The 27,934-nt window shown below is 25.6% G+C and overlaps 1 protein-coding gene across 1 annotated transcript in view; it reads left to right on the forward strand.

The window, feature by feature from the left end:
- Positions 1 to 24,879, forward strand: part of LOC145832500 (dnaJ homolog subfamily A member 4-like) — a 33,660-nt gene extending 8,781 nt beyond the window's left edge. The window contains exons 2-4 of the mRNA XM_082939818.1: positions 19,437 to 19,623; positions 24,010 to 24,249; positions 24,656 to 24,879. Of these exons, the coding sequence (XP_082795944.1) occupies positions 19,437 to 19,623; positions 24,010 to 24,249; positions 24,656 to 24,879 (651 nt within the window). The remainder of the gene's footprint in view (positions 1 to 19,436; positions 19,624 to 24,009; positions 24,250 to 24,655) is intronic.
- The last annotated feature ends 3,055 nt before the right edge of the window (positions 24,880 to 27,934 follow it).

A 27,934-nucleotide genomic window follows, 5' to 3' on the forward strand; every position in this document is an offset into this window, starting at 1 on the left:
AACTGATTTTATTAAAAAAAAAGGAAAAGTTTGATGGATAAATGGTAATAAGTCACAAGTGTACCATTTGGTAATTACTAAGTATTTTCAAGTTTTTAACTAAAAAAAACTTCAAAGACAAATGTTTAACTTCAAGCTTAAATCAGCGACTGAAATGTAGAAAGGTTTTCCAGCAAAAAATACTTTTTTAAACCAATAAAAAGACAAGTATTCGTAGTTAAGACTTAAAATCAGATTCCTAATTTTATAATTATTTTATTAGTTTTATTTCATTGCTAATTTCATCAAAATTTTTTGTTAAAAATAATATTTTTATACAGATTTTTATACATGTTTTAAAACAACTGCATCCCACAACACTATGTTCTATATCAGGGTTTCCCAAATATGGACCCCTTGGTGGCCATTAAAATTTTTTAGAGATCATAAGCAATAGAGGGGGAGGGGGGCGTGAGTAGTAAAGGCACCAAAAGGGGGCCATGAGGCCATAGTTTAAAACTTACACTAGATGTTCTGGATTTGTTGGTAAAGAGCTAAAAAAAGGTTTCATGTGTTTTTAAAAGTTTTTTTTTTAAAAGTCTTTCCAGAGGTGGCTACAGCTTTTTCTTATTTTTAAAGAAAAAGACCTTATAAAAAAAGTTTGAGAAGCCCTACTCTATATAGCTTGGTCCATGAGTGGATCGTTTACTCCCAACATATACTCTACAATATTAAATGTTTTTTGAAAGTCAAGCAAGTAAGTTAAATTATGTAATTCTACCAGCCCCTTTAAAATTACATTAAACTAACCAAAAACTAAAAAAAAAATTTTTTTAAAAGTAATCCTTAAGTTTTAAAAAGTAATTTAAAACAAGTCTTTAAAAGTCACATAGTTATAGTCTCAACACAAAAAACCACAAAGTGTGGGAAAATCATAAAGCTCAAATCCCTAAGCAGTTATCTGTTTTGCAATAAAAATAAATAAATATTCTAATCATGTGATCACAACCACCAAAGTGGACTCACAATGAGCTGTTGCAACCTCGAATAAACCAATGCTTAACAAAAAGTAATAAGTGCTACAAAAATATTTGAATGAAAAAAAAAATATATATATAAATAGTGTTTTTAAAATTTACATGTAAAAACTTATCATTATAGTTTTAAAAAGAAGAGGATGAACTTAAACTTAACCTTCACTCTTAATAATTACATTTTATAAAAATAATATTAAAACATATATATTTTATTGAAACATAATACAGTAAGAAAAAAATTTTTAGACTCACAAAATTTATAAACACTATATACATAAATACAGTATACTCACATACACGCATAAAAATGTTAGTAATAAATAAAATATTGCTTAATAGTATATAAAAGTCAACCCTTCATTAACTATTCAATAACAAAAAAAAAGACTTAATGCAGTCTTATGTACATAAAGAAGTTACTAATTATCATTCTATATATAAGTCATTTAAATATATTTTTTTAGTTGGTTTCATAGTTTTCTCTAAGCTTATCAAATGTTTTTCTTATACCATTGTTAGACACATATTTATTACAGTACTCATATCTTTTCTTACATAATTTAACTGTGTAAGCTCAAAGGTACTAAAATCAGTGTAAAATAGAAATAGGTAAACATTTTTACCCCGAAAACTAATAAATTTTAGCTGTAAAATATTTTTTATGCCAGTTAGATTTTGGAAACTTTGCTTTTTGTTTACATATTTCATATATTTTACATATTACATTTATTTGTCACTTAAAAAATACCTTTTATTATTATTTTTGTAGAGTAATTTACTTTCTATCATTTAAAATCATAATGGAAGCTACAAAGAAAACTTTACTTATACCAAAAGGTAAGTTTGTAGACATTAGTTTTACCGCTTGTTATATAATAACTATTAATAATATGTTTTATTTATTTTTGATAGTCAATCTTCAGCAGTTATTAAAAAATTACGAACTTTTCTTACATTTTTGTTGATAAAAGTGTTGATGAAGCATAAAATAAAAACAGTTCTTAGTTTCAAGCATTAAATTGATTTTAAAACAATATTTAGGTTGTATTCAAAATATAAGTTTAAGTCCAAAATTCAAAGTAAAAATTTGCTCAAAATTAATGAAAAAATTGGTGTCTTGTTTAGATCTGATAGTGAATTTTGTTTTTTAGCAAAATCATATATAATTTATTTATCAACTTCTTTTAAAACACAACTAGAAGAATGAAATACCACTAATGTGGTTTCTACTTATCAAAAACTAAAAATATTATTCTTATTTTAAATCTTAATTCTTCAAATATTTTGTACTATTAGAATGTACAGGTCGTCAATGTTTACTTTCTAGTCATAATTACATTTGAAGTTGTAAATGTATAAAAAACTTAATGTTTACAGTTGAAGTAAAGTTAAAGAGTGGCAAGTTTACAGATTAAAATAAAAGTTGAATTTATATTGTATGGTGTTATGCAAGCATGTAGGTATTGGTTTCTCAAAAGTAGGCCATGTTTCCTCCTGGGGGCCAGATCAAAAATTTAAGGAGTCAAATCTTGCCAAGGGGCCAAAGAGGGGACTGCGAGTAGTAAAGTGGCTAAAGGTGGACTATGGTATCATAATTTAAAACTTACACTAGATATTCTTGAATTGATGGTGATAAGCAAAATAAAAGGTTTAGGTGTTTTTAAGGATAGTTTTAAAACTTAGCTTTTTTAGTTACATCAAAAAGTTTTATGAAAAAAAAATTGAGAAACTCTAATATAAACCAACATACATGTAATTTAAACATTTTATAAAATATCATTTTAACCCTTTTAAACCGTTAAGCTTTGAAACATTTCCTACTTACTGTAATTAATTACTGTATGAAAATTACTACTGTACATTTAAGTAATTAAATAAAAAACTTCAAAATATTTACAGAAAAATTATTCAATTGTCAATTTTGTGACAAAAGATACACAAACAAATATACTCTCAAAAGACACATGAATATTCATGACTATTCAAAAGCATTTATATGTGATGTTTGCTGGAAAGAATGAGAGCAGATCAAAGCTTAAACTTCATTATCGAACCTATACAGGAGAAAAACCTTTTGCTTGTCAAATTTGTGATAGAAAGTTTGCACGGAAATGTCACTTAGTTCGACATCAAGCAACTCACAGTGATGTTAGACCTTTTAAATGTTCTATTTGTCCTGATGGTAGATGTTTCAAAACTAAAGATGGATTGAACAACCATTTGAGATTTCATTACAAACCAAAATATTCTTGTGATTATTGCAATCACAAAAGTTACAGTAAAGGTGGTTTGAATAGGCATCTAAAAACACATTTCGAAAATTAGGTTTGTACAGCCTACTTTATTTTCTATTTTAAAAGATGTTAGAAAATTTTTTCTTTAACAAGTCATATATCATCATTTCATCCCAGCAGAATTTTCTTTTTTTTTTTAATTTCATTCCAATTAAGATTATATGTTTAGATTTTCGTTCACAAGTTTTTATGTGCTAGAACAAAAAATTAAAACTTATTTAAAGATAATTTTAACAAAACTGAACGTATTACACAGCATATTACTAAATAAATTTACTTGAATTCATGATATAAATATTTAGATATAGAATAAAAAAGAAACAAAATTATTTCGGTTCAGCTGTTCAAACTACTAAACTAAAAGAAAAAAATTATACTTTTTTTTACTGTGATGTGATAGTTGTATTGTTGCGATTTACTGTGATGTGATAGTTGTATCATTGTGATCTACAGTGATGTGATAGTTGTATAGTAGCACTATACTGTGATGAAATAGTTGTATCGTTGCAATATACTGTGATGTGATAGTTGTCTTGTTGCGATCTACTGTGATGTGATAGTTGTATCATTGCGATCTACTGTGATGTGATAGTTGTATTATTGCGATCTACTATGACTCTTACTATTGTTTTGATATTATAATGTAAGTTGTATAAAAATCTACCTCAGTACGAAATAATATTTATATTTACAAAATATAAAAACACTATATACATATATATATATGCAGTATACTCACACACATGCATGAAATAACTAAAAATGATATGTGTAATAAAGAGATTTTTTAATAGTATATAAAAGTCACCTCTTCGTTAACAAACAATCACAAAGTAAAAAAGACTCAATGCAAGTGGGCATATAGAAGTCACTAATTATCATTCTTTATATAAGTAATTTAAAAATCCCTTATTGACTGGTATTTATTCAAATTTTCTCTCAATTCATTAAATATTTCTATTTTATCTTTATTAGACACATACTTATTGAAATAATTATCCCTTTTGCAACATAATTTAATTTTTAAAAGTTCAGTGATAGCGGTACTAGTGTAAAATTAAAATAGGTAACATTTTTACCCTGAGTGTTAATATATTAACTGTAAAAATTTTTTAAATGCTGTTTAGATTTTAAAAAAACTTTGCCTTTTGTTTTCATGTTATTACTTCCTCTGTCACTTAAAATAAGATCTTTTATTAATATTCATTAGAGTTGTCTATTTTCTACCATTTAAAACTATAATGGAAGCTACAAAGAGAACTTCACTTATACAAGAAGGTTAGTTGGTATGTAACACAGTAGTTTTAAAGCTTTTTATATAACAATTGTTGAAAATATGGTTTTTTCATTTGGAATAGTAAACTCTTAGCAGCTTTTAATAATCTAAGCATTTTAAAAATTGAAATACAGAATAAAATTATATAGTTATTTTAAAAACTGATTCGATATAAGCGGAATTTTAAATGCATTGTTTTAAAATATAAAATTGTTTGCTTGAAAAGATTATTTTTCAAGTAAAATGTTGTAATTAAACATTAATAACATGGTGTTTACAAGTAAATTGTTTTGTTAGATAAGATATCAATACACTCTGATAATTTATGAAACCAATATAACTTTTTATAACTCAAGTAAGCTATAAACTATTTTATTATAATACCACTCTACTTAAAAATTTATATAATTTAAAAAAGAATAAATTTAATAAACTTTTAGATTTAATTGAATTCTTTTTTGATATAGATTGAAATGTTTATGTATTGTTCACAAATTAAATGTCAGCATGAACAAATAAATAATATAAAAATCTAACAAGATAGATAAAAACTAAAAGAAGTATTTTTACTTAAATCATTATAACAAACCTTAACTATAAAATAAATAGATTTTGTAGGACCTAAAATAGAAATTAAACAGTTTAAAGAATATTTGCTTAATATTATTAAAAAATAAAATTGCATTAATTTGTTCATCAAAAAACCAAAAGTTAATCTAAATATTAAAACTTATATATAGTAAACGCATAAAATTTAGGTACTAAACCATAAAAAGTAAAATAACAAAAATAAACCAAAACATTGTAGTTTGTTAGTTTCTGCATCATTCAGTGAAATGTTGGAACTAATTAGCTGTTTACTCAAACTTAAATATGAATTTACAAATGCTTGAGCAAAATCCAAAGTAAACAATTTTATTATTTAATAGAACTTTATGAATTTTTTAAAGGCTAAAACGCACCAGGTTTCAATCAACACCAAGTTTTGTCGTTTAAATTTTACTTAATTATTTTTTCATCGACTTCAGTTATAAGGTTTTGAAATTATTTTATATATAGTTTATTGAACGACAAAAAAGCGCTCAAAATATTTAGTACTAAGAAATGGTGTACAAAGAACCTTGCGGTTATTGAGTCGCACACCACGGATACCTTTTAACGTCTTGTCGAGGACATTTATGTTTGTCATAAAGCAATATTGATTATATAGCAGTATATTAAAAGCATTTAAACCTCTATCCTTTTTTACTTTACCCTTATCTTTAACCAACGTATTCCAAATACAAAAAAAAGGTTTTGTATATATAACAAATTCAATATTAGCTAATCAGGATCTCCTTACATTTGAAGCTGACACATTATTTTTTAGTACCTGCATAAAGTTGGGTAATACCCTAGTGATCATAACAAAATTTCTACCATGTAAACAATTTCAAACTAAGTGATATTTCTTTAGCTCTGATGATTTATTTTCTAAGCAAAAGGTGATTAACTTATTGTCTATTAAGATATTTTAGTAAACAATAAATGATTAAACTAAAATCTTAAATAAATTCTGTAATAAATAGATATTTAAATAAAACACCTTTAATACATGCATAAGGTTCCATCAATGAAGAAAAAAATATTTTTTTTGTTCAAGCAGTTGAAATAAATTATATTGTTGTATTAGTATTGAAGTAAATTATAAAAAAATTATTCACTACTCAAAAAAATCAAAAATTCAAAAAAAAACTGTCTTTATACAAACTTTTAACATTCATTTTTTGTATTTTACTACTAAGGTACTTAATAAAAAATCAACTATGATCTATCTACCTATAATAGTTAAATACCCTATATGGTCATCCAGTTAGACACCATTTGTATTTTGTTACAGAAAATAAAAAAAGTTCACTCTAAAACAAAAAAAAACATATTTCAAATCAAAAAAAATAAATTTAATATTTAAAAGTTGTATTTTTTTTAACCTTTTCCGTTTTTTATTTCTAGTCTAAACCCCAAAGTGTTCACTGTTAGTTAGTTTTATTAAATTATCTATTTTTCCAAAACTTTGAAATCAACCCCTTACTAGTTATTGTCCCATTTTATTAATACTACTAGAAAATGACCAATATCTACCTTTGCAAGGTTGTCACACCCTCAAGATACTCAGTATATTAACCATATCTCTTATTATTACCTTAAGATAATTTATAATCTCTGAAAACCTCAGGATGACTCAGACCAGTTTGTTTTTTTTATGAAAAACTCAAGATAGTTTGAAATTATTGTTTTAAATCTCAGTCAAGCTTTATTTCATATATTGAATGGGATTTATTTATATCTTTTCAATACTGATATATTTTATAATCAAGTTTTTTTCCAAAACTTAGCTTTATTTATGTTAAAAGTTTACTTACTTTCTATTTTTTTAATTATCAAAATTATTTTATGTTTAAATCAGAATGACTTAGGAAAGCTTAAGGTTATTTAGGACAGTTTTTGATCGACCTGATACTTTTTGGACTGAAAGGATGACAAACTTCCTTTTGGAAAAATAATTGTTCTATCCAACCAATTTTTAAAAAAGAGGATAAATGTTTAAGATCTATATTTTTAATTACAGTGTTAAAGCTTAATTTAAATTTTGTATACTATTGTTATTTTTATTTTATATTAACTGCTTTCACTCATTGCTACCAAAAAACTAAAAATAATGTTATTGAAGCACTAAAAACTTGATTATATCTAGTGTACAACAAAAAAAATTGTTTGTTCTTGTACAAGACAAAAACTAAATTCTTAGTATTTTTTTAAAATCAAGTAAAAGTTATTAACAAACAATATAAAATGACCATAACATTGTGTAGTTTTATCTTCTCAATTGTTTTAATAACTAATTTTATTAAAAAAAAATTGAAAATTTGATGCAATGATAAATGGTAATAAATCACATCTGTACCATTTGGCAATTACCTAGTTTTTTCAAGTTTTTAACTCAAAAAAAAAACTTTAAAGACAAATGTTTAACTTGAAGCTAAACTCAGCGACTAAAATGTAGAAAGGGTTTCCAGCAATAATTTTTTAAAACAAAAAAAAAAAGTATTCGTATTAAAGACTTACAATCAGGTTCTTAATTTTAAAATTTTTTTACTAGTTTTATTTCATAGCTAATTTCATCCAAATTTTTGGTTAAAAATGGTATTTTTATACAGGCTTTTATACATATTTTAACTGCATCACAAAACACTATGTTCTATATCAGGGTTTCCCAAATTTGGTCATATGGACCCCTTGGTGGCTATTACAATAATTTAAGAGGTCATAAGCAGTAGAGGGGGGAGAGGACGTGAGTAGTAAAGGCACTAAAAGGGGATAGTTGAAAATGAGGAGATAGTTTAAAACTTACACTAGATGTTCTGGATAAGATGGTGAAGAGCTAAAGTAAAGGTTTTATGTGTTTTGAAAGGTAGCTTTATGAAAACTCTTGCCGGAGGGGGTTACAGCTTTTTCTTAATTTTTATAGAAGGCCTTATAAAATAATTTTGGAAGCCCTGCTCTATATAGCTTGGTCCATGAGTGGATCCTTTACTCCCAACATATACTCTACAACATTAAATGTGTTTTGAAGGTCAAGCAAGTAAGTTTTATTAAAGTATTTCTACCAGCCCCTTTAAAATTACATTAAACTAAACAAAAACAAAAAATATATATTTAGTTTGAAAAAAATAATCCTTTAGTGAAAAGTCTTTTAAAGTCACATAGTTATAGTCTCAACACAAAAAACCACAAAGTGTGGGAAAATCATTAAGCTTAAGTCCCTAAGCAGTTATCTGTTTTGCAATAAAAATAGATAAATAATCTAATCATGTGATCACCACCACTAAAGTGGACTCACAATCAGCTGTTGAAAACTCGAATAAACCGATGCTTAACAAAAAGTTTTAAGTGCTACAAAAGTATTAGATATTAAAAAATTATAAAAAAATTATAAAGGTAGTTATTTTAAAATTTTACCTGTAAAAACTTATCATTATAGTTTAAAAAATAAGAGGATAAACTTAAACTTATCTTTTACTCTTACTAATTACATAAAAAAAATATTTTAAAACATAAATTTTATTGAAATATAATACAGTAAGTATTTTTTTACATTCACAAAATATATAAACACTACATACATAAATACAGTATACTCACTTACACGCAAAAAAATGTTAGTAATAAATAAAATATTGTTTAATAGTATATAATAGTCATCCCTTCATTAACTATTCAATAAAAAAATAAAAGAGACTTAATGCAGTCTAGTGTACATATAGAAGTTACTAATTATCATTCTATATATAAGTCATTGAAATATATTTTTTTAGTTGGTTTTATAGTTTTCTCTAAGCTTATCAATTTTTTTTTATATCATTGTTGGACACATATTTATTACATTACTAGTATCTTTTCTTACATAATTCAAATATATAAGCTCAGAGGTACTAAAATCAGTGTAAAATTAAAATAGGTAAAAATTTTTACCCCAAAAACTAATAGATTTTAGCTGTAAAATATCTTTTGTTCCAGTTAGATTTCAAAAACTTTGCTTTTTGTTTACATATTTCATATATTTTTCACTTAAAAAATGTCTTTTATTATTATTTTGATAGAGTTATTTATATTCTATCATTTAAAATCATAATGGAAGCTACAAAGAAAACTTTACTTAAACCAGAAGGTAAGTTTGTAGTCTTTAGTTTTATAGCTTGTTAATAACAATTGTTGTTAATATGTTTTATTCATTTTTGATAGTAAATCCTCAGTAGTTACTAAAAATTTACCAACTTTTCTAACACTTTTGTTGATAAATTTGTTGAGTAAAGAATAAAATAAAAACAATTCTAAGTTTCAAATATTAAGTTATTTTTAAAACGATATTTAGGTTGTATAAAGTCCAAAATTTAAATTAAAAAATTGCTTATAATTAATGAAGAAATAGATGTCTTGTTTAGATATGATAGTGAGTTTTTTTTTTTAGCAAAAACATATATAATTTATTCATTAACTTCTTTTAAAACACAACTAAAAGAATGAAATATCACTAATGTGGTTTCTACTTATCAAAAACTAAAAATATTATTCTTAATTTAACTTATAATTTGAAAATATTTTGTACTATTGGAATTTACAGGTCGTTGATGTTTACTTTCTAGTCATAATTACATTTGAAGTGTAAATGTATAAAAAACTTAAAGTTTACATTTGAAGTAAAGTTAAATAGTGCCAAGTTTACAGATTATTAAAAAGGTGAATTTTTAATGTATGGTGTAATGCAAGCATGTATGTATTGGTTTCTTAATAGTAGGTCACGTTTCCCCCTGGGGGCCAGATCAAAAATTTAGCGAGCTAAACATTGCCAAGGGGCCAAAGAGGGGACCGCGAGTAGTAAAGTGGCCAAAGGTGTACCATGGTACCATAATTTAAAACTTACACTAGATATTCTTGAGTTGATGGTGATAAGCAAAATAAAAGGTTTAGGTGTTTTTAAGGATAGTTTTAAAACTTAGCTTTTTTAGTTACATCAAAAAGTTTTATGAAAAAAAAGGTAAAACTCCTATAAAAATCAACATACATGGAACTTTAATATTTTAAAATATATTTATTTCAACCCTCTTAAACTGTAAAGTTAAGCTTTGAAACATTTGCTACTTACTGTAATTAATTACTGTATGAAAATTACTACTGTACATTTAAGTAATCAAATAAAAAACTTCAAAATATTTACAGAAAAATTATTCAATTGTCAATTTTGTGATAAAAGATACACAAACAAACATACTCTCAAAAGACACATGAATATTCATGACTATTCAAAAGCATTTAAATGTGATGTTTGCATGAAAGTATTTGAATGCAAGGCACATCTTAATAGACATTACAGAATTCACACAGGAGAAAAACCTTTTGCTTGTCAAATTTGTGATAGAAAGTTTGCACGGAAATGTCACTTAGTTCGACATCAAGCAACTCACAGTGAAGTTAGACCTTTCAAATGTTCTATTTGTCCTGATGGTAGATGTTTTAAAACTAAAGATGGATTGAACAACCACTTGAGATTTCATTACAAACCAAAATATTCCTGTCATTATTGTGATCACAAGAGTTACAGCAAAGGTGCTTTGAATAAGCATCTAGAAACACATCTAAAAGATTAGGTTTGTACAGGCTACTTTATTTTTCAATTTTTGGAGATGTAATAAAAAGTTTTTTAACAACTTGTTTATCAAAGTTTTTTCTCAGTAGAATTTCTATTTTTTCTTTCTTTTTATTCATTGCATTTAAGATTACTTGTTTAAATTTTCATTCACAAGTTTTTATATACTAGAACAAAAAACTGTGTATTATTCTAAAAAAGAAAAGCCAAACCCTAAATATTATGTGTATTTCTTCGTTTTACAGTTTTACAACTTGTTTAGTACATTTGGAAACATCTGTAAGCGCTTGTACAGTTTTAAACTTAAATACAGTAATAAATTTTATAAACTAAATTTAAAAAAGATGTTTTTAACATATTAATTGTTAAGTAAAGCTATTGAAACTTATTACTTTTTGGTTGAAATAATAGTTTTGTTTGTTAAATATTTCTTGACATGAAGTTTTAAGTAATTGAAATGCACTTTACATTAGCTTGAGTTAAGTTAAATGCCATAAATCAAGTTAAATTAATTCGAGTACAAATTTAATTTTAGATTTTTTTTTAATAAGTCATAGAATTCTTAGTAACATAGTTAATGTATATATATATTTTTTTAATAATGTTATTTTTTAAGTATATTTGACTTTGTTAGATAAATTTAATATATTTATTGAGTTAATCCTTTTCTTCATACAAAATAAAATTAAAGTTTGTTAAAGCTAAAATTTACAAGTTTGAAAAGACCAAAATTGCTTTATTTTAATATCTTATACGAGTTATAATAAATAATGATCTTTTAAAATTTTAATCTAACTTGGAATGTTTAAACGATACACAAAAATGTAATTACCGTTATTAATATGTGTTTTTACTTTTTAGTGTTAGCTGTTAATATTTTCAAAATTCTTTGATTCATGTTTTATTTCAAGTTATTGTTTCAATAAATTATGTGGTAAGACAAATCTAAGTTTTTAAATTTTGTTTATTTTAAAATAGATAGTTAATACAAATAGTCAGTATCTTTAAACTTCTATTTTATGTTATAAATATTAAATATTATAGTATAGTTGAATTGTCTTCTTAGTTTTATTTTCAACTACTTTGTGTTTACAAAAATTTTTAGAGTAACTGTTGTATGAATAGTTAATGTATATTTAAAAACAGTATAAAAAAAAAATTATTAAATGTATGTGTTATTTATCAGAGCAAAACTTTTAGGCTAAAATAATATTAAAAAATGTCCTGGACATGACATTAAATTGTCCCATAGTGTATGACTTAATAACCGAAAGGTTTTTTTGTACACCAGGTCCTAGGACCACATTTTTCGGGCGTTTTTTTTTCCGTTCAATAAACTGTATACTAGTAATTCAGACTAGTTTATATTTTATGTGTAGAACAAAAAAGATAAAAAAATTATGACCTTGTTAAAGTTAAAGAAAATGGTTTTAAACTTTCTTTAACATTTTCTGCTTTGTTTATTTTAGATTCGTTTTATTTTTTCGGTACAATATTTAACCTTGTGGCTAGATTGGAAAGTTATATATATATATCTGACGTTTTATATTTTTTAAGAATTCAAAACTTGTTTTTATAGTTAATTGAAATAGTACTAGTTGCTATAAATTATTTTTGATTTCCTATAAATGACAGTCATTATTAGAGAAAATTAACTAGCTTACCTATTAATAATAAAATTCTCTATGACGTTTGCTAGGTAAAGTAAAAATGTAGAGAAAAGTTATTTACTATTCGACTTGTTGTTTGATTAGCTAACGATTTCATAAAATATATTAAAGTTTTAAGATTGATACAGTCGTTAAAGAATAACTTTCATTTCTTTAAAAAAATCAATATTTAATATTTTATTGTGTTGTTAATAGTGATCTACCAGTTCAAGCCATTTTATTGTTATGATTTTACCGTAAATTATAGTTTATTAAACGACAAAAAAAGTCTCAAAATAATTGTTTCTAGGATCTTGTGGACGAAAAAACCTTACGGCTATTGAATTGCTCACGACTTGAATACCTTTTACATCTTGTCAGAGACAGGCATAAGATCCTATTTTAAATAAAATATCCTGTTTAAACCAGATCTTAATTTGAAGAATATATTCTATTTCGCCTATTAGACATTATGCGACCTCATATCGTCCTCATTAGGATTCCATAGTCACAATTAGTTGTTGTACCAGTAAAACTAACAGTCCTTAAATAAATTTACACCAAAGCGTGTGTGCAAAGCAAAGTACTTTACTAAACTCAAAATGTAATAAATTGATAATCTTGTTTCTGGCTAATGAATCTTAATGAGGACGAAACTAGGTTGCACAATTAAAATTTAACTGTTGCTGATTGTCTGAATGTTTACTGACGATAACCAAAATAACTACTGGTTAACTGATAAAACGAGCGTATAATATAATCTGAAATAAACACCGTTTAAACTAGGGATGGGTGGTTTATTTAGATTTTGGACCAGTTTTACCACAGAATGGACTTAAAAAAATAATAGTGGGGTGTGAAATTTCGTGAAAGTGTACTGTAAAAGAGTGTTAAAAAGTAAAAAATTAAACTATGTATTTAATAGGCATAAATTACTGCTTAATTTGTAAGCTTAGACTATTTCAAAACCATTAAAGATATTTTATTTTTTGCGTCTAATGCTTTCAAGTTAAAACATACGTAGCATCCGAAACAGATAGCGTAAATAGCAGTGGCAATACTAATCCCCGGCAGTAGGATTTAAATAAAACTAAAATTATAACCTTACTGCTGGAATTTTAATGACACTGCTTTTTACCATGTCTGTTACAGAGTTTATTTTTAAATGGGTAGTATCTAGTAGGCGGCTTCTAAGTTGCATCACAGACGTTGAGTTGCAAACAGATTTTTAAGTCAATTTTCTCGCTGTACCCACAAACGAACGCTACAGTGTGAAATTATATTAAATTTAGATCAGGGTTTCCCTAAACTTTTCATTTGCTTGCACTTTTAGTAGAGTTGTAAAAACAGTTTGCTCCTCTCTCATATCTTACTGATCAGTTCGATTGAAATTTATATTTAACTAATCTGCTTGTTTATTGTGTTTGATGATTAGTTTGTTAGTTAATGACAGTTATTTAATTTTGTTAAGTTTTATTTATAAATAGGTCAACTAGTAGGGTTGATTGAACAACAAACACAAAACGCTTATAACGTTTTGTCTTAAAACCTTTTTCACAAGAAATATAAATTGATGGCATAGACAAAAATAAATTTTTTTAACAAATATTTAATTCGATTCTTTAAAACGCAGTAGAGCTTTAGAGATGAATTTTAATTATTTGTTATTTCAAGAATTTTTAGTTTTTTTAGGTTAACCTGACCCGCTGATCAAAAAATTAACGCCGTTTTATATAATGTTTGCTACTAAGAAGCTAAACAACAATACTATGAGTTAAGATAAGGATTGTACTATATATCTTATATATAGCTTAATTTAGCTTGGATTGCTTTCATTTAAAAGTTTTAAAAATTAACTATGTTTTGATAAGAAGCATGACTTTAAAACTTTCGAAGCATAAGTTTTGAAACATTATCAAAATATTACAACATAAAATTTTTTTTAAATTAAACAAAGTAAAAAAATATATACATTTAATTAAAAATTTATTCAAAAAACTCTAAAACAAAACACTAAGTACAGTCATCACGACAAATTGGACAATAAACATTTGCTTTTGAACCATCATCTGGAATTGCAAACATTTGTTCAGTACAAGTTCTACAGCAGAAGTGATTGCATGGTAAAAAGCAAACTTCTTGACCTACTTCATAATCTTCCAGACACACACCACAAGACTTTTCATTAATAAACTCATTCGTTAATCCTTGCAGTTTAAAAGACAAATGATCAATTTGCTTGGGATTAATTTCTTTCTTAACATAACTTTTTTTTCTATTTGCAATGTGAGCTTTTAGCTGTTTGTAGTTACAGCATTTACTTTTAATACGTTCTTTGTCAACTAGAAAATTGTTACTTAAGAACAGCAGTATATCTTCATTTGAAATGTTAAATTTTCCTAGTTTACATTTTAAGTTACTAATAACTTCTTTTTCTTTTAAATAAATTGAAGAAAACATTTTTGGATATTTGTTAGTAACTGGTTTTATTTTAAAAATTCTTGAAAATTTCTCGAGTTTTAAATACATTTCAAAGCTATCTAAATTGTTTATGTGCAATGGAAAAACAAAATTGCCTTTAAAATTAACGTAAATTGGTTGAAGATCAAAGTATTTTTTGTGGTCTACCAGAAACTCAAACAGTTCTTTTTTGACAGCCGTGAACTTTCTTTTTTCTCGTTTTGAATCACTTGAATTATTGATAATTCTACTAACAATGCGCAGCAGAAAATCAAAGTAAGCTTTTACCACACCATGAACATCTTTTTTCACAGGACACTTGTTTAAAGTTTTTTTATAAAGTTTTTCAATTCTACTATTTATGTCTGCTAGTAGTTCTTTATAATTCAAGCATTTGCTATCAATGTCATAATTTTCTGCCAGGTAATGATTATCTATAAACTTTTTCACATCTATTAGTTTTCCTTTTGTGGCTTTTATTCTTTTAAGGATCTCTTTTTCTGTTACTTCAATATCGTAATGAATTGTTTTAGCCGTTTTATAACTAAAGTTTTTTTCACAAAAGGCATTAAGATCTTCAAGTTTAAACATCTGTTCAAAAGAATTTTCATAATTTATTTCAAAAGTGTTTAAAACTATATCTTCTCCCGACATAACTTTAATACTTTTCAGCTGATAAAATTTTTTGTGCTCGTATAAAAAATTTGAAAACTCGTTTTCGAGAGTGCTAAAATGTCTTTTTTCTTTGTTAATGTCTTCAATAAGTTCATTGCTAATCACATAAGCAATATCGCATAAAAGTTCAAAATACCTACTCACAACACTCTTAAATTCACTTTGTAATCTTCCTAAATATATTTTAGGTTTTAAGAAAGACATACTATTTCCCATTGCTTTTTTTAGTTTTAGTAATTTAAAATATAACCACTGAAATAAATTAAAACATTAATATGTTGATGATTAAAAGAATCTTATAAACTGCAGTAATATAACTCCTTATTACGATTCTTGAGTTCTGCACAAAAGTACATACTTATAAGTTGTCAGTTTAAACGGAAAACATAATTTTGTACAAAACAACTTTGCTTAATATTTAGATTTATCAAGAAGTGCATATAGAAAATAAAAGAGACAAAAAAAAAATTGACTACTTACTCAAAACGTGCAACAGAATTACATATTTTAAAGTTTAACTCAAGTTTTTTTTCAATATGAAAATAATTATTTTTCAACTTCTTTTAATTATATTAAATTAGTAGACTAATTTTAAATTTATACTTTAAATTAACCTTTAATAATTAAACAAAATTAGAAATACTTAGCAAATCATTTTGCTAGTATTTTTAAATTAACAAAGATTTTACATACCATTGATATCAAAAATGTTCAAAACAAAAAAGTTAAAACACATGTTACATGGAAATTATTAATTATAAATTAAATTTTAAAAACATGATGACTTTAAATGCTTAAAAGTAAAACTAAATAACATAATGCAAACATATTTTTTTTATTTATGGACAGGCAGCAAAAATAAATTGTATTTAACATTTAATTTTGTATATTATGTCTAAATGTAACAAATTAATTGCACTTAAGTGATGCTTTTATTTCATCAATAAGATAAAGCTAATATAAATTTTACAGAAATTTATCAACAATCTATTTTTCAATTTTGAAAACACTAAAACTTAAAGAACAAATTTACTTATACAAATTTTTTTTTTATTCATATTAAAAATGACACATTTTGATAACAAAATTGACTTTGCTAAAAGACTAGTTGATATATTAATGACTTAAGTTCCTAATAGTTTAAATTAGTTGAATTTTCTATATAGTAAACTTATTTTACAGCCTGTTTCTTGTATAACCAATATTCCTTTTCTAATTATATAATATAAAAAAAAATCAAACTATTTGGTATTAAATAGTATAGAGAATGAAATAGTTATAACAAAAATATAAAATATATGCTTTACTAATAACAAGGTTACCAAAAAATCTTAAAACCTAGAATTTGAAAATTAAAAAAAAAACCTGGAATTTTTAATAATTTTAACATGTCTAGTAGTAAAATTTAGTTTGCCAAAAAAACTTACCATATAGATAAATTTTTTGTCATCATCAAATATTTTTGTTTTTTAAAAAGCACATTTAAAGTAGCTTTACTTTATCTTATAAATTGTTTATACTATTTAACACTACTTCTTACCTTAAACTTTAAACTATAAATTTAAACTAAAAATAGACCCAAAATGTGTACTTTTAAAACCTTGAAGAAATTTTGAAATCATTTAGAAAAATTGCCAAAAACCATTGGCAACTCTGTAATAAATTTATCTATAAAAATAATATGTTATTTTTCTGCTATCTTTTCAGTACTGCACTATAACAAAAAATAAACTTCCCAACAAAAAAAAAGTTGTCAACATACCTGCCAAAAGCATTAGCCCAAATTTTACAATTTAAAATATTTTCTTAACTTTAATTAAATAGAACTAATGTTACAATGGTAATGTATTATAACTTGTACCAACATTTTTAATTCAGGTTTTTGTAGATTAATATTTATTTTATTAAATGTAGTTGTTTTTTATGAACTCAACTTCAACCCAATTTTTAAATTTTGTAAGGTATGGATGTTTGTACACTTAATACTGGTACTACTTATCTTAATTAAATCCTACCTTATTTAACTAATAACTTATAAATATTAGTTTCTATTTACGACTAAAATACATAAATCTGACAAGACAGTTTAAAAAACTAATCTATTACAAAAAATAAGTTACTTTTATAAATAACTTAAAATGAAAAAACTTGATAACAATTAAAGTTTAATTAAAAGTTACTTTAAAATTTTAACTAATATGAACTATGAAATGTTAAAGAACTGTAATACAATTAAATATTGTTTCAATAAAACATGTTATACTTGATCCAAAAAAGTACACTAACAATTTTCCATGCAGTTTTGCTAAATAATAAAGGTCTAAATTTTAGTCTTAAGGTCTTATACTACAACTTTACCTCATAATATTGATAAAATTACATGAGGTACTTGCGTTCTTGTTGACTGATTTTTTACACTCAGCATTCAAAATTAAAGCAATTGAAGAACATATGAAAGATGCATTCCTTTACAATTTACTTAATCTTTACTATGTCATTAAAACTACTTACATATTATTAAAGTGACATTTTAAGTTTAGTTTATACGTTTCTGTAGTTTTACATATCTTCATTTGATTAAATTGTTTAGTTTTAAGTTGAAATGTTAATTTAATAAATAAAACTTAGTTGTCACTATGACAAAACTTAACTTTTCAATCATCAGTATTATTAAAGTATATTATAAAAATGTTAGATCATTGATTTTCATTAGGTACCATTATTTAGGTATAAAAGAAAAATTTTTAAATGTTAGTTACTCTAGTAAAATCATAGTCGAGTAGTTTTATCTAGAAATAAAAATTTTGAGCGCTTTTCAGTCGGTCTATAAATAATAAAATGAAAAACAAATTTATTTGCAATTGTAGGTGTTAGAGTAAAATTTGCTCTTCAATTTGCAGTTTTTTGTAAACTATTTTTGGCTATTCAAAGTTCTACTTGTTAACCAAAAAGTGAATTCGCAATTCAAAACAAATTCTTCGCTTATCAGATATTCATAGGTATTGTTATTTAAGTTACTTCAAAGCTTATATGAATTTTAAAAGTTATAAATAAAACAACTCAACTGGTAATCTTCTTATTTTCTTCATGTTAACTTAATGAGCTTTATATAAATTTAGTTCCTAATTATTTTTTTCTTGTTACAAAGTTTTTGAAAGTAACACTTTATTTAGCTCAGAGTAAACTATGTTTACTGATGCTAAAAGTTCCGTGCAACCCTAAGTTTAAGAACTACTTTAGTTACATAATAAAGAGAAAGTAAGACAATAAAACATCTAAATTTGAAACATTGTTTAGCTTTAACTGGCAATAGTTAATTCAACTTTAGTTTTAATTTTTTTAGTAATTTTATTATGTATTTGGTTTATACACTTTAAAATCTTAAAAAAGCTTAAGTTAAACTAAAAAATTTATGTATCTGAATTTTCGAAGCAAAGTGTAAAAAAACATTTTTAATTAAATAGTAACTCTATACAAATAAAAATCAAGTACTATACTAAAATATATCACTGACATAGCTAATTATGTGCAAATTGAAGCTTATGTCACTTAAAAAGTGAATTTGCAGTACTTTAGTAACTTTGCATTTTTTTAATATAATAAGGTATGTTAGCTATTTTAAGTGTAAAACCAAAAAATGGTTTTACATAGTGTTCTGAAAGTTGAAGTTTAAAAGCATTTTCGCAGCTCAAAATTTAGTTTTGACATACCAATAACACTCTTCGTCAGCTAAAGTAGACGTAAAAATTTATTCTAGACTGTTTTTGTAATTGTGTCATTTTTGTTAAGAGTTTTTAAAAGTAACCGATTGCGATTTCTGTACATATTAGTATTACTTTTCATATGCTTAATACTTCATAGATAAACGATTATTAACAACAGGACAGCGGTTACGTGCTGATTAATTCAAGTGATAAGTCTTACGAGTCAGAACAGATTTTGAGTATCAGTCCGTACGACTGTCCAACTTTACAACAAATGAAAAGCCAAGTAGGTGCTCCTTTAAAAACTAGAAACTACCCTATGTCTTATGAGAGAATATTTCATAGCAAACTGTTGGTGCAGGAAGGTTTCAAAGCAAAACTGGATGATGAGATCAAACTGCAAGCTTTCAATATTTGGCTCAGTGTATCGATTACCATTTTTCGACCGGAGAAAACAAAAATCGAAAGAGAAACAAACTACTTTTTATGTTTTTTAGAAAAGATTCTGTGTTCACTGTGAACACTAACAAAAGAAACCAGCTAGTGGATTCAGCAATTGTTCACGTTTAAGGAGCATCTTTTGTAGCGTTTCAGATTGAGTTTGCTGCATTCGTGAAACCGGCTGAACACAAAAACCTTGTTGAAAATACTCAATCAAGCAGTTGTGAAAAAATTTATCACACAACTGCACAATCAGTAATTGAACGAAAATCTGTGAACAGTTGTTCTGGCTGCGGTCCATATGATAAACCCGAGTCCCTAGAATTAATTGTAAGCCGTACAGATTCTAACTTAACTGAGCTCTATGACTATGAATGAGAGTCCTCAAGTTCTACCTGAAAAAAAACCTGTTATCCTCAGTATAGGACAGTTAAACCCCTGTTTACAACATGAGCCTTTTGGAATTGCCATATGTAAGCTAGACTATTTTAAACCAGACCAGAAACAAGGTGAGAGTCAACAAACTACTTGCAATTAAAATCATTGTACTATAAACTCAAAACCAGCTGAAACTCATGAAGATAGTTGTGATCCAAACCCAAGCGAAATATATTACCATGAAAGAGCATTTTTCCGCAATTACATATTGGTAGAAATTTTTAAGTGAAAACTCAATAAAATAGACAAGAGAAAACGCAAAGCTTTTGAAGTATGGATTAAATGTGTCAATTACCAGTTTGCGCCTGAAAAACCTGTAAAAAGGAAAGAACGCAAGTATCGCAGTGTAGTCAGAAAGTTGATGAAACCGAGAGACGTTATCGGTATGGACTCTGGTCAAAGACTGCTGCTGTTAGAATCAGGGGTTCCTCATGTGAAAGTTACCGCTTTTAAAGCATTTCAGACCGAATTTGCAGAGTATGTGAGTTCTCTGTTGTAAAAAAACAGTTGCAAGAAGACTCATGGTGTTGTTTTAAACTTCGTCACTGCTCAGTGCGCACTATAAAGTTTTTAAAAATTGTTGCTACTAATGTTAATTATCAATTATTAGATGACTTAGAATAATATGTTAGGCAATTCTATTTATTAATTTTTTTTAAATTACATATGTTAAAAACTTGTCGTTTTCAAGTCGTAAAATAAAACGTACAAAATATTATTTCTTGTATATTTTTGAATTATTGTTTTTAGAAGTAAAGTTAAAATTACTCTTGACATTGTTTATTTACTATTTAGTCGTAAACTTAAATGTAATATATACTCTTCGTTTTATATAGTTAAAGTTTTTATGTAACCTTTAAAAGTTTAATATCTTAAAAAATAATAGTTTTATAATAGCTAAAAATTAAATACTTCAAGACAACACTTAAAATTAATTTATATGTATAAAATTTTTCGTGAATAATACAAATTTTAGAACCTCAGCGTTTATAGCATATAGTTTTGCGTTTAAAAGTAACTGCTTCTATATAAATTTAATTGCAGAAACACAATACACTATATTTTTATATAGTTTATACATTTTTGTAAATTATAGATTCATGTTTTATAAAAAAACTTGAGAGGCAACTCATTTATAAAAGTTGTATTGAGCAAACATATGTATGATATATTTCGGCTAACTCTTTTCAACTACTTCCGTTAGCAACTAAGTTAAAAAATAAGTTTTGAATAAGTGAACAATTTCAGGTTTTAATAAAATAAGAAAATTTAAGTAAAGCTTATTAGATATTAATTAATAATTTATAAAAAAATCATATTATAACATAAATTATTAACTAGTATAGCTAAGATAAATAGTTAAAACAAATATTGAAAGTAAAACATTTTTTAATGTATTTTTAAGAATGCAAAGAAGTATACCGTGTCAAAACTTAAATATCCAAAGTAACTTAAAAATTCTTAAGAGATGTACTCGAGGTAAGCTTAAAAGCATAATTCAACAAGCAAAACAAAAATTTATCATACAATTAACAGCAAATGGAAGTTAGCTTTATTAACTAATGGTAGCTTACTTTCGATGTTAGTTATCAATTACGTCATAATCAACTAAAAACTTAACAAGTCTTTGGAAAACGTATTTTAGTTTTTATTGCTAAAGTAGTATAGTGAATTTCAAAAAAGTATTAAAAAAAGAATTTCAAAAGTATAAAATAAAGTAATTTATAATATTACATGTATATTTAAAATAGTGGTGTACCGGACCCGGATCCGGACTTTTTTTTCATATCAAGATCCGGCCGGATCCGGATATCAGACAAAAATGGCAATATCCGGCCGGATTTGGACCCGGATTGTGAGTTCGGTACATCACTAGTTTTCACATAACAAGTAGAGCTTGCATTTGTAGTTTCAAAATTCAATTTTTATAAAAGTAAAAAAATAACTATGAATAACTTTAAATTTAGTATAAGGAAAATTAATAAAAAGATAAAGTACATCACAGAAACAATATCTGGTAGCTAAGACTAAAATCTATTAAATAAGATCAACTTGTAAAAATCAAGGAGGACCCTCCCCTATAACCTTACCAATCTAAAATCAATTAAAATCAAGTTTTTGAACAAAATTAAATAGAAAATCACAAAATACTGAAAACTGGATCAGCTTAAACTCATTCAAAATCTAAAAGAAAACTAACCTGAATTCTTTTTTAAAAATCTTAAAACTAGCCTAACAATTTGGTAGTAAAGTTTTTAATTTTACAACATAGGTAAAGAGTTCCATTTCTGAAATGTTTATTTCATAGTTTAAGTGTAAACAAATGTGAATTAGTCACGTGTACAAAATAAGCCAATCACGGTAGGTGTTTAATTTACAAAGGGTTTGTTTTTGAAAAAATACTTTTCTGTATGTTTTTTTCTACTAACTAGATCCGAATCGGCCCGATCTCTGTTAGGATCCGGCCGGAACCGGATCCGGACTTTTTTTTTCATTCTAAGGTCCGGCCGGATCCGGACCCGGATAGTGAGTCCGGTACATCACTAGTTTAAAACAAGACTTTACGTTTATAAACTTTTTATTCAGAAAAATTATTTTAGCAAAAACTTTTGATATAAAAATAAAATTAAACTTAACATACTAAAATAAATGATTATTTATTATACAAAATTACTATTGAATAAATAATATACAAAGCTTGCATGAAAAAACTGATTAAGTTGTGCTACAACAGTATATATACACATAAGAATAATTAAAGAAATAAAACTATAATTGTACAACTAAGATTGTAATTCTGTGAGCATGAAATATTGTAATTAAATCTGAGTCTAAAATACAATTTATTATGATTTAAAGGCTTCATTACTGAAGCTGTAAAAATTATGAAAAAATAGCTCGACAAGTTAGGTATAGTTTTATAAACACGATATTAATTTTAATTAAATTTCAAATTGTTTCAAAAAAAAAAAAAAAAATTTTGTACGTCACTACGATGGTAAGAATGCTTTAGTTAGTTGTAAAAACTTGACTTTAAAAGTAAATAAATTTGAATAAAAACAGTTTTCAAAACGATTGTTAAAACACGTTTTTAAGTTGTTTCAAACGCTTAAAATGCTAATAAATTGCTTAAACTCAAATCACAATTCTTTGTAACATTTTTTTTGTTAAAAATACTGATGAAGTTTTGGAATTATGAAGTACTAATGTAAACCTATTCTAGTATCTATGGTTTTTAGGTACAACAAAAATGTCATTTTTGCAACGATAAAGGAGAGATTATCGGTGACAAATACAATCATTGTCATGGAAAAATGACTCGAACACAACCTAAAGTCATTTAAGTTCAAATAGATAAAGGTTTTATTTATTTTGATTTATACTTTTATTTATATCATTTTAAATTGTTTGAAATCAAAAAATTCAAAGTTTTTGACTAAATTAGCTTTAAGGAGATTTTTATCTATTATTTATTTTTACAGTTTATTATCAACAAAGCAATGTTCACTCCTATATTGGGATATTCTAGTTTAGTAAGATTTGTTTATAACAACTGACTATTTCCTATATCCCAATATAGGAGTGAAACATTGTTTTGCTGTTATTTATATTTCACACACAATTTTATTTTAAAAACATCTTAAACTATATCAAATAAAGGTGTCTGTTACAATTATCGGTTACAATAACAACATAAATAAGTTATATGAGATAACCAAACCACTTAATTACCAAAAATTATTCCGAATTATTAACAATTTGAGCAGATTCAGTTCATACAATTCGAATGAATTCTAAAATAGACTTAGGGTACTTATTCAAGTAGCCTCTATTGTTTCAAAACAAAACGTAACATGATTGTATTTTCACAGGAATGAAAACGGGACACGCGGTCAAGTTCGAGGGCGCGGGAGACGAGGAGCCCGGCAGGATCGCAGGTGACTTCATAATCGGGTTGAAGCAGAAGCCCCACGACGTTTACACGAGGAACAACATGGACCTGCACTTGCAAATTGATATTTCTTTAAGCGAGGCGCTCACCGGGTTCCAGTGCGTCATAAAGACCCTGATGGTAGAAAACTTCTCGTCACAAACGGACCCTGTATTTTGTTGTTTGTTTTTTTAAAATTTAGTGGTAAATTACTATTTTAAAGAAGTTCAAAAAAATGTAAACTTTTGTAAGATTTAAATAATGTTATAGTTTATGAGATAACTTGTTTCAGTTTTTAAGACCATTGGTTTAATAATTATAATAATAATGTGTAGAAAAATTAAAACAAATATGAAAATATAAACAGACCAAAAGGTCAAAAAGCATTTTAATTTCAGTTGTTTAACGCTCTTACCAGCCTATAAAACAATCGCAACATGAAGTTAAATAAAAGGTTTATCATGCCAATTCGACCATTAGACAACAAGCTTGAGCTTGTCTCACGGCAAACAAATTCCGGGCTACTGCTCTGCAGACTTTTGTCGATATTTTTGTTGATCACAACATGAAGTGAATAAGATTAACAGGCGACATCAAAGACGGCTGCATGGTGAAATGCATAAACGGGGAAGGAATGCCGAAGCACAGAAACCCGCTGATGAACGGAAGGATGGTTGTGAAGTTCGTTGTAGTTTTTCCACCAGTTGGGTTGAAGGCTGAGAAAGTATTGAAGCAACTAGAGGGCCTCCTCCCGCTCAAGAAGACTGTTGAGGTTGAAGATAACTTCGAAGAAGTCACTTTGGAACCGTAAGTTGCTAATGTGAAACAATTAACTTTTTTATTAATATTTTCAATAACTTTTGACCGTTTATAAAATTAAAAAAAAATTATTAACCTTTTTTTATTCATTTAAAATTCTTTATCTTGAAACTTGGTCAGATATCTCTTTTTTATTATTTTTTTAAACAAAAAAAAATCTTCTTTAAAATCCTTAATGAGCATGATACTTTAAAAGTTAAATTTTTAAAAATAACTCCAATCTACAACATTAATTTTTATTTTAGATGCAATATTTTACCATTTCGTGCAACTAATCAACAAGACGATAAATCGAAGGAAACAGATCCAAGACAAGAAATTTTCTATAGTTTTTTTGGTTTTTAATAGAAAAACTCAGCAAGTTGTTACCTAGTCAAAACATAACTTTTGTAGTTAAATTATTTTAACTAATTTATTAAGTTGTCTTGCACATATATGTTCACACTCTTAGTAAATAAACCGAAGAATTAAGTGAGCTTAAGCATTTGTTTTTAATCAGTTTTAGTTTTTTAACTGCAACTATGATAAATGACAATACCAGTATTTTGAATGGTTTCTTTCTACAGCACCTGACAGAAATTTATATAATTGCTTTAAAAAAGCAATTAAACTTTTACTAAAACTTTTACGTTTTATTTTAAATTATTCTTCTAAAAATTCATTTCAAGCTGTTAACTTTTTGCTGCTAAGTAAAACTTAGTTTGTACTTATTTGTATAGCTTACGTAGTTTATTTGTGGTTGTAGAAAAAAAACATAAAGTATGTTAAATTTTAAATTCAAAACATTTTTAATAGAGACTGTTTATTCAAAATTAGCTAATTGAAGTGCTTTAAGAAAAAGTTTTTGAATAATTTTTAAGCTTAATTTTTTTTTTCTAAAGATATACTTCGTATTTATAAAACTTATTTTAGTTTAGGTTTGTACAAGTAACCAGATTTCTTTTAATCGCTTTATTTTAAACTAAGTTGATCAATGCTAACTTCTTGTTTCATAAAAAAAATTCTTGTTTTTTTAACAAAAATTATTCGTATTTAGGTTTTATAGAAATTATAGCTTATTTCTTAAATTTTTTTTAGTGTTTGTTTTTTATAAAGGGTATCAAAAATACAAAAACCTTAAAAAAATGGATTTTGGCAATCTAGGCAAATAGTCCTTGAAAATGAGATATTTAAAAAAACCTACAATTTATACAAAACTCATTAAACAAACTTGGAATTTTATGCTTTTTATACATTTTAAGTAACAAAATTTCGACAAGATACGTAAATGTATCAAAAATAAGTTGTATTGTTTACTTTGTATCAACACATATAAAGTAGTTTAACGTTATCTTTTCATTGTTATTACACAATTTAAAACAATTTTTTTAACTTAAGTTTAATTTTATACTAAAAGTGGACCAGAACCTTTTTTTATTTAACCTGGAAAAAATAAGAAGTTCAGGAAAAATTTAACGAAAACTTTTGGCGACATTGCTTATACTATTTCACATAAATATAAAAAAAAAATCAAGGTTTTAATTTAAAGATCGTAAAAATTGTATTTTTTTACTATAACTAAGAAAACTATCTAATAAATAAAATAAGTTTATAAAAACAATAGTGTAAAAATTAGCATCAAGTTTTTTAAGTTTTAAACCTTACGTTCCTTACTTATTTTAGGCTAGCATCATTTAGCCTTGCTTACTTTATGTAGTGAAAATTATGCACTATTTGATGATAATTGTTGCAAAAGTACCAAAAAAAACCTTTTTTATCCCTAATTATTTAAGCTACTTGATAGTATAAAATAAACTTGCTCAACTGATTTTCAACATGTATATTATTAAACTAAAACATTATTTCATATACTTGTTTCATAAACTGTTATATAAAACTTAAATATACATATTTTAGTTGTACGTGATAAGTTTCAAATTTTTTATGACACTAGGGGCTTGACTAAGACTTTTTGAACTGTTTTGTTTTTTGAATTAAAACTTTTTATTCTCAAAAATTTATTAGTTTCATTGGAAGCTTTTAAGAAAACATTTTCACGAATTTCTTATCAAACAATAAAATGTCTATTTGTTTTAAAGTAAATATTTTTTTGAATTATTTCAACTAAATTATTTATAATATTTTTTGTTCATGTATTATACGTTTGTTTTCTCAACTAATTTCATATTTTCTCACTCAACATTCTAACTGATATATACTAATAAGTTTTTAAAAAATGTAAACTATTTAAGCTTGAAAGTGTTACTAGACATTAAGTACCGGAGAAACTTTGATACGAAACTCTTTGTTGAAATTTTTATACAAGTTAAACTATAATAAACAAAACAACTGTAAAAAGATTAAATGAATAAACAACTTACATTTGTTAAGTTGGTAAATAATGTTTGTATATATTGATTTGATATGATAAATTTGAATTGAAATCAAACCTTAACTATGTTGTTTTTTTTTCTCCTTGTGCAACTAAGAAACTTTTAATGATGCTTGATCATAAAAGATTCAGACAATTAAAAAACCTCAAAAACTTTTTTGATTTTACATCTGTGTTGGTAACCCTAATGTAGAGTATCAAAAACCAACAATAATAAATGCTATTTTTGTTAGTTTTTACACTTTTATGACAATTTTTTCCATTGGTAACCCTGATATATAGTATTACCCATAAAAGTAAATGCCATTTTCGTCAGCCTTTACACTTTTATGTCAAGTATTTCCATTGGCAACACTTATATATGGTATCAAAAACCTATTATAGTACACGCCATTTTCTTTCATTATCTCACTTTTATGTTAAGTATTTCTTTAATTGTTTAGTTTAAGTTAAACAAGCTTCGTAAGCAAGATGGCTATAAGTCGCAGTTCTAAATAGTTTGAATTTTTGTATATATTAAAATAAGGTTTCGTATATTAGTTCTTTTACTATACAAAACTAAAAAAATTTCTAGAAGCAATAACTTTGTTATTACTTGACTCAATAAGCTAAAAAATATCTTAAAATGCTCCTGAGAGTCTCAGCTTTCAGACAGTATCTTCGGATTGACCAAGTA

The sequence above is a fragment of the Thalia democratica genome, chromosome 3 (genome assembly GCF_965202585.1).
Source record: "Thalia democratica chromosome 3, ktThaDemo2.hap1.1, whole genome shotgun sequence".
Taxonomy (NCBI): domain Eukaryota; kingdom Metazoa; phylum Chordata; class Thaliacea; order Salpida; family Salpidae; genus Thalia; species Thalia democratica.